The sequence below is a fragment of the Astatotilapia calliptera genome, chromosome 5 (genome assembly GCF_900246225.1).
Source record: "Astatotilapia calliptera chromosome 5, fAstCal1.2, whole genome shotgun sequence".
Lineage (NCBI taxonomy): Eukaryota > Metazoa > Chordata > Actinopteri > Cichliformes > Cichlidae > Astatotilapia > Astatotilapia calliptera.
The window spans coordinates 22,731,130-22,739,555 of NC_039306.1; the positions used below are offsets into that span (position 1 = coordinate 22,731,130).

General features: G+C 39.0%; 1 protein-coding gene across 1 annotated transcript; it reads left to right on the forward strand.

Moving 5' to 3' along the window:
- The first annotated feature begins 723 nt into the window (after nt 1-723).
- mettl1 (methyltransferase 1, tRNA methylguanosine) lies at nt 724-7,627 on the forward strand. The gene is made up of 6 exons (XM_026168184.1): nt 724-956; nt 1,177-1,304; nt 1,400-1,584; nt 4,655-4,768; nt 6,946-7,047; nt 7,379-7,627. Exons 1-6 carry the CDS (start codon nt 877-879, stop codon nt 7,502-7,504), a joined length of 735 nt encoding a protein of 244 aa, XP_026023969.1. The 5' UTR covers nt 724-876; the 3' UTR covers nt 7,505-7,627.
- Nucleotides 7,628-8,426: the final 799 nt, after the last annotated feature.

An 8,426-nucleotide genomic window follows, 5' to 3' on the forward strand; every position in this document is an offset into this window, starting at 1 on the left:
CTGCATGTAATCATTTGTGTGTAGAAGTATATAGTTGGTGGCATATTGAAAGAATGTCTCATCCTAGGAGGTCTGTAACATTCTAGGGTGTTCACCCCCACATCCTAGAAGCATGGGAGAGGTCGTACCTTGTCTTATTGTTTTACGGTAGGATTAACGTAGCTATGTCTGTTTTAGTTTAAGTGCTTCTTTACATATAGATGAACTGCTGGACTTCCTCACCATGTTATTTAGGGTGAAACATTTAGGGTGAGGGGGAGACTACCCTTTTCCTGACCAAGGATGTACCTTTTGTGCTTTCATGTTATATGACCCTTTGATCAGCAGGACACACACACACGCACACTGAAGTATAAATAAAGACCGGGGCAGTTTCTCAGCGCGAGTCTCTCAGTCTGGAGACTGCCCTTGCTAGCAAGAAGTTCTGTGTGTTTCTCTTCTCTGAGTCTTTACTGAAGAAGTGTTTTAGAACATATTTCTTAACACCTATATATAGCCACATAACTGCAGAATGCATGAAGAGAAACAGAACTTTAAGGTAATTTCATCCATCCTACAACTAGGGAGGAGTTGTAATTTTACACTTACCTTTATCGGTAAAATTTGTTTACATATTTTTGTGGTTTCTGTAATAGATCAGTAAACATTAAAAACAACACAAATCACTTGAAAACAAAGAAACTGTAATGTTGAGTTTTTCAGCCGGTATCAGCAAACCTGGCAACCCCGAGCGGACGCTTGGTGATGACGAAAGAACCCTGCGACTAACAAACTGAGTGGAAACAAGCGTGAGCGAGCGCAGATTCCGGCAGTTTGTTCATAACTGGGTGAACATCCTGAATATCGTCAGCATTAACATCTTTCCTTTGATCCATCATGGCTTCGTCCATGCCGCAGAAGCGTTACTACAGACAGCGAGCCCATTCAAACCCGATGGCGCACCACACCTTTGATTAGTGAGTGAGCTCCATGTGCACGGCTCTCTGTGAGCACGATTAGGTGTTTCTGAGTGTTTGGATTGGTATGAGAATAAAACAAACAGATAACATAAAAGAAACAGGAAATAGAGGATCGCTGCTGATGGATCCTTTATTTTCAAAAGGGGTCTGTCTTCCGCAGAATACGATTTAATTGAAAACTATTTATAGTGATGTACTTTCTCCTACTCCTCTTCAGCCCTGTGTGTCCTGATAAAATGGACTGGTCCAAGCTGTATCCAGACTTATTCACTGGCAGCCTGAGTGAGACAGAGCCCCCTCGAGTCGAGTTTGCTGACATTGGATGTGGATATGGGGGGCTTTTAGGTACTACACACAGCCTGTGTATAAAGACCACATTCAGCCTTTTATTGCTCCGTAATCTACATCATGTTTGTGTCTTTATTTTCTCTGCACTCCAGTGGAGTTATCTCCACTCTTCCCAGATAAGCTCATCCTGGGTATGGAGATCCGGGTGAAAGTGTCAGATTATGTTCAGGATCGTATCCAGTCGCTGCGTGCCTCAAATCCAGCGAGCTACCAGAACATCGCCTGCATTCGTAGCAATGCCATGAAGTACCTCCCCAACTTCTTTTGTAAAGGACAGGTGGGTTACTGCTGTTTAATGAATCAGCACGGCAGAGGTGTCTTTTGGCTTAACTCGCTCAGTAATTCCTGCAGAAATATTTCGCTTTGAGCTCACAAAAATGCTGCAGATTAGTCCCCTAAAAAATGTTCTTGGTCTCTTACCCGCATAAAATGGATTAGTGAAAAAGGTTAAGTATGAGGGCATTATAAGGCAGCAGTGTGATTTAAGAAATTAAAAAGGGAACATTATTAATTTGGTTTAATTGAGCTTTTTGTTGGAATTCGTATTAGAACTCTTAAATTTCCAAAGCTGGCTCAGGCTGGCTTCAATCAAACATAATGCAAAATGTTAGAAATCACTTCTGGATCAGTCGCAGTTTTTCACTTTTGTTTTTAAAGAAATTAAAAGCATTTCAAACACATTTGACATATCAAATTAGAATACCTTTCCCCAAATATCAAACACATTTAAAATGAAATGTTCAGTTCTTGAATAAGATAATAACACTGGATGTCGGTGTCTGCGGTGCGGCATTCATCTATAACAAAGTTTATATGTAGTTCTTACACTTAAATCAGACCATCAAGATGTGAATGAAGTGCAGATTTTTAAGGTTTAACAAAAAGTTTGCATTAACTGTTTAGGAGTTACACGTATGTATGCGTCATCCTCATTTTCAGACACTTAAAATAAACTGAACAAACTAGCGTGACTTTAAATGGGATTTTTGAAGTGTAAAACTCTCAGACATGACCAAATTCTGTGTTCTCTCCCTTGAGATGCTCTGCTATGAGTTCATCCTGCTGGTTCTGTCAGCAGTCACGTCATCAAGAAACACTAGACTGATATGCTTCGGATCATGAGCTGTTTCTCTCAATCTCCGTACGTTTCTCCTTCCATCATTCTGGGAAGTTGTTTTTCTAAACCATGGAAATAATTCTGTCCTCATGAGCTTTAGTCGTCTTCTGTGGTCTTTCATTGTTGCTGACCTTGTCCAGTGCATTCAGTCTTTTTAAGAATGCACCAGATTGTTGATTTGGCCACTCCTGAAGTTTATCTCTATCTTTCTGATGGGTTTATTTTAGCTTTTCAGCCTAATGATAACCTCCCTCACTGGTATTTCTTTAGCGCTCATAAAAATTCAACACTTTGAATCAACTTAAGATATTCTGTCTGCTTCACTTGTCACAAAATAACAGGGAAAACAGGCCTCACATAGAAATTAAGCTGCTCATCAGCCAATTATTTTTGAGTCTCTGTGTATATAAATAAATGTAATTCCTATTTTTGTTAAATCCCTTAAATTAAAGCTGAAACACTGCACTTCAGTCACATATCGGTTGCCTTATTTAAATTTGTGGTGGTGTACAGAGGCAAAAATAGAAAAACTTTCTTTCTTTCTTTCTTTCTTTCTTTCTTTCTTTCTTTCTTTCTTTCTTTCTTTCTGTCTTTCTGTCTTTCTTTCTTTCTTTCTTTCTTTCTTTCTTTCTTTCTTTCTGTCTTTCTGTCTTTCTTTCTTTCTTTCTTTCTTTCTTTCTTTCTTTCTTTCTTTCTTTCTTTCTGTGGATATTTACCAGCTGGCATATAAATACTCCCAAAAAATTGATATCAGCATCAGCTGCAAAAATCTACTACAGGTTCTGTTGCGCTTCAATGCTTGCGGCTCATTTTAGCTTCTACAATTCTCTAGCAAACCTAAAGAATATGACTGCGGCACCATTTTGTGGCACTAATGCATTTTATGAATAGAGGAAAAACCACATGCACCTACCTGATATATAGGGCCAGCATTGATATGATTATGTGCAGGTTATTGAATTAGAGCACATATACAAACCTGACCTTTTTTTTTTTTTAAATGGCTCAGCCAACGTGGGCTTTAAAAACGTTAAACTGACGTCTGTGCTGGACATGCCAAGGTAATAAGAATATGCACGTGTTCAACATATGGACTGAATTAATTTATACAAGGTCCAATAAATCCAGGGATTTCACAACAATGGGGTCATTGACTGACATCACATCAGCTGAGCGAGACGCCTTTTATCCGGCCCAATTAGCTGCAGCGCTCTGACTTGTTGAAACCCGCATTAGACTGCTCAGTGGGCTTAGTGTACCAGGGTTCATTCAGGTATCCTGCATAAAAAAATTCACCTCAAATGCCCTGTGTGGGTATCAACTAAAGGAGGAAAAAGAGGCGTAACAGTGACACGTTTATGGAGCACAAATCATGAAGGTGTTTCATATAGAAACATGCACATTTGTTTAATGTATTTATATTTTAGTGTGCAATTTCAGGTCATTTAAAATAATAGGACATGCTGGAAAGAGTTGGGGCTTTGAACAGTGCTAAGAGCAACCTTGCAGAGCTTCAGTGCCTCTAAGCATTAATACCTCTTGGCTCATATTTTTTTCCCCAGAGCTGAACAGTGCAGCTGCATCCTCCTTTAACGTTGGGTGTCTACCTTTTCTTACAATAGGCTCAAAATCATTCAAATTTTAAAGTGACAGTATTAAGTGAAGACCACCCAGACTAGAAATGGAAATTTAGCCACAATCCTTCCCACATGCACGCCGTGTTTCAAGTGTCGGAACAGTGTATTCTAAAAGATTCAATCTCTTTGTTTCCTCCCTCTTGTTGGTGTGTTTTGTAACCCAAAAATAATTCAGTTCTTTGAAGGTTTTTCCACCTTCTGTCAGCACTGAAGGAGCCCTTGAGGCTGTAGCCGTCCCCGGTGATTATCCCCACAACTCGCTGTCTGTACCTGATGTTATTTATTTTAACTAATAAAAAGTGACTGGAAGTATTTTTAATATATCAGCCAGACAAATATGAACAGAGCCTGCACTTGTACACTTGTCAAGGACGGAGACACGGGGAACTTTGTGGGAAGAAAAGGAAAAAAAAAAAATCAAGGAGGGAAATTCCACTTTGCAATTCTCAGCGTAAAATTCAACAGCAAATTATGGGGGCCAGATTTGCTCACCTTTTGTTGTGTTGCATGGCTAAATATAGTTGAATAAAACTGCCTACACTTTGTTTGGTCCTTGCTTGTGTGACTGTTACCGTGTTGTTTCTGTCTCTCAGCTCACTAAGATGTTCTTCCTCTTCCCTGACCCTCACTTTAAGAAGACCAAGCACAAATGGAGGATCATTAGTCCCACTCTGTTGGCAGAATACGCCTACACGCTCAGAGTAGGGGTATGTATTTGAGTTATGCTTATTCCAAGTTTTTAGTGAACATTAATGCATCATTTATCAGACAAAAATGTAAAACATTGTCCTTCTTCCAGTTTTCTTTCAATGTAATTAAAACCTGACCGATATCGGATATTTAAGACAAATACCGATATTTAGGGATGTAAGAGAATCTGATATAACAGCTAATGCTTGTTTTGTTTTTTTGCTTTTAGACATAACAGATTTGTTATATGTAGTTATTTATAAATTCTTATTAAGATGATATGATAATTGCATTTAAACATAATCTTTTTTTATTGCTACAATAAGTTGGATTGCTCACTGACGCTCTGCTCGACACTGCTTGGATCAGCAGGTTGTCGTGTATGTGGCGTTCCGAAAACGTGTTGCCAACAGGGAATTTGTAGAGTGCCCTTAGGTGGGCAACAGGCCATTATAAATGTAGATACCAATGAATCAACAAATAGAAACTATCAACTTGGATATCGGTCGGACTCTAAAGATAAAATCTATGCTTTTTTAATTGAGTGGAAAAAATACATAGCTTAGGGTTCTGTGCTGAGCTTTGCATTACATTTCTCACTTGTACTGGATAATAAATTATAAAATAACTATTCAGTTTTCTTGCTTATCATTTAAAATTGGAAATGCACAAATAATTTTATCGCTTCAGATAAACTATGAACAACAAAGTAACATTTTCTTCAGTGCTGCAGTATGGTTCACGTATGTCTTTGGATAAACACAACAGCTGTTCAGAGACCAGCGTAGTTGTGCGTTGATCCTACGGTGAGCTGCACAGCTTTGCAGACCGCCATCTCCATGTTGTACTGTGTTACTGTCACCGGGGGGCAGTGTCAAAAATGTGTAAATAAAGACGTCTGTGGGCTACTCTTGCTTCCTGTTGGTCCTTCCGCGTGCCCTGGAGTGTTAACAATGTTGAAAACATCTCTCTCTGCGGTAAACTCTACTGTTGTTGCCCTTTCTGTTCAAGCCCACTTAGGCTCTGTATATGTTTTGTAGGTTGTATACCCATAATCCTTCACTCTGTATATCCAAACACCAACGCAAACCTATACAAATGCACTACCATGAATTCTGCTTTAATAGGCTGAGTTCACTGATGGTTTGGAGCTTTTAATGGAATTTGTTGACAGTGGAAATTGATAGTGTATCACTACAATAACCACTTAAAACAGTGTGGTTTAGCTTGTCTCATTACTGTAAGTGTTTTTCCATATATGCAATAATATTTTTTCCCTACTATGGGTCACAGTTGAGAGTTAAACTACCATTTCTTCTAGTTTCCTACATAATTGAACTGTGTACAAACCTGTGAGTTCACAGGAAATAAAATGTGGGAACCGGTGTGGCCTACAACTGGTTTATACACCCAAGTCCTGCCTCTCAGAGCTGTCAAGGCAGCAGTGGGACACTGGGGGTGAACGCTGATGGAGGTTGTGGGGAACAATGGAAGGCTTGTGTCTAAATTTATCCTTTTTCCTCCGTTGTGTGTGTGTGCGCATTGATGCACGTGTGCATACATACGTTGTGTGTGCGCAGGTGTGCGTGCAAACTCTACAAGGGCCTTCAGCGTTGGCTTGCAGCCAGAACTGCCGGTGGGAGCGGAGGCTGTCAAGTGTGCGCTCATTTGTAGAGGCAGTTTCAAACCAAAACAAGTCTAATTTTAAGTTGTGACTAAGTTTTAAATCTTGGGTATTGTCAGAACGGCAGGATAAAACGGCGTCCCTCACCCTGCTTTTTTTTCTTTTTTCTGGAAATTAAGACACATACGTGCTGACATGCACTGGTGTGGAAATCTGTGCCTTTTCAAAGTGTTCAAAGAAATCCAAGTTCTAGTAATTTTATCAGCACGGTCTCCAAAGTAAACTACCTTGACACAGGTGATTCACCTCTGTGTTGGCATTAGGTTATTTTTATCTTTAGAGATAAATTGCTCTCCAAAGGTGATGAAACCATATAACTAACTGCAGGTCTGAAATGTCTGACAGTGTCAAAAAAAAGAGACTCGTATATGTGTTTGTTATTTTTTCATCAGTGCAGTAGTGAGTGTGTTTGTTTTTTGATAAATGGGTTCATATCAGTAAATAGCAAAGTTTTAGTATTTTTCTCAGAGCTGTGTTAATGGTCTCTGTGTGTTTGTCTGTTTGTGTCAGGGTTTGGTATATACCATCACAGATGTGGAGGAAGTCCACCTCTGGATGGTGAAACACTTCAGTGAACATCCACTGTTCACGCGGGTCGTCGATGAAGAACTGGTACGTTGACATGCTTTGCATCGCTGTGTTTGCAGGTCATGACATCAGCATTTGGTGTTCAGCTGCTCACTCGAGCAAAGTAGTCAAAAGTAGGATATGAAATAGGAAATAGTTTTTCGGGGGGGGGGGGGGAATAGAAAATATTGCACTGTTTCCTTAAATAAGAAACGTAAATTTTCTATTATTGATCAGAAAAGCGCAGAATGGTGGTAAGTTGATTTGTATGTTAGAATAAGTTGCTAAAAAAAAGTTACTGAACAGTGTCAGAAAGTGCACGTTTTGGTCTGCTGTACCATTAGATGTGATTCAATCCTAAATCCTCTTTTGGCAGGCTGATGATGTCATCATAAGTCGTCTGGGTACCTGCACAGAGGAAGGAAAGAAAGTGCAGAGAAATGGAGGAAAGAATTTTCTTGCAGTTTTCCGGAGGATTGAGGATCCACATGAGATTTCCTGAAATAAAGGCCTTATGCAGTCATCTGTGCGTGGGTTCAGCTGCTCTGCTGATGGATTTTTCACCAACCAGATGAATGCTGATTTTTTTTTTCTTTTATTAATGGACCCTTTTAATATTAGCAGATTTTTAAAAAACAATTTTTGGGGGGGCTTTTTCACATAATTTATGTTGTTTTTATTTTTATTTTCTCAGACTGTAAAAGAGACGTAGCACATGATAGGATCTGACGTGTTTGGTTACACTTTCTAATTTTTTGCCTCTCTTGTTCTTTAGTTTCTCTCGCCAAATGTCAGCGTGCTGGTTTTGGATGTCATGTAAAGATGTACAGTATTTCAATTAAAAAAAACTACTAACAAAATTTTAAATGCATTTAATGACTCGATTTCTATATTCATAATTTGTTTACTAACATTATTTTTAGAATAATAATGAAAATGGACAGGTTAAATATTGTTATCTAAAACCACAAACCTATCAAACTGTGCTGCAGACTTCGCTGATAACTGTGCTGCGAAAACCCTTCCCAGGTTTTTTAACTTTGGATTACAAGCAAATATTTGAAAAGGCACATAGTTTTCACTCTTAGACTGTATATAAATGATTGTCACCCACTGTAAACTCCTGTTTGGAAGCCTCAAGGCTCAAGTGACCATTGCCATCTTGGTATTTTGGAGCCAATAATTACTTTAGCAGTTTCTCATGTGCTGTCGCATGAATGCCTTCAATACTTGGATGAGGTGTTGGAGTGCTAACTTATCAACTTCTTCTATGTACGTGTATCCATAGACTGTATGGCTGTATCATACCAACACAAAATAAGACTGTAGCATTTTACTCCCTTTAACTAAAACACAGAACTGTTAGACTGGCTGTTGTACCTCACTGCACAGCATGCCATACTTTTGGAGTGGATTACATTACA

Excerpts from the sequence above, each read along its gene's own strand:
- mettl1 (XM_026168184.1), top strand. The coding sequence starts at position 877 with ATGGCTTCGTCCATGCCGCAGAAGCGTTACTACAGACAGCGAGCCCAT. Across the intron at positions 957-1,176 it reads GCGCACCACACCTTTGATTA|CCCTGTGTGTCCTGATAAAA; the intron begins GTGAGTGAGCTC and ends ACTCCTCTTCAG. Across the intron at positions 4,769-6,945 it reads CCTACACGCTCAGAGTAGGG|GGTTTGGTATATACCATCAC; the intron begins GTATGTATTTGA and ends TGTTTGTGTCAG.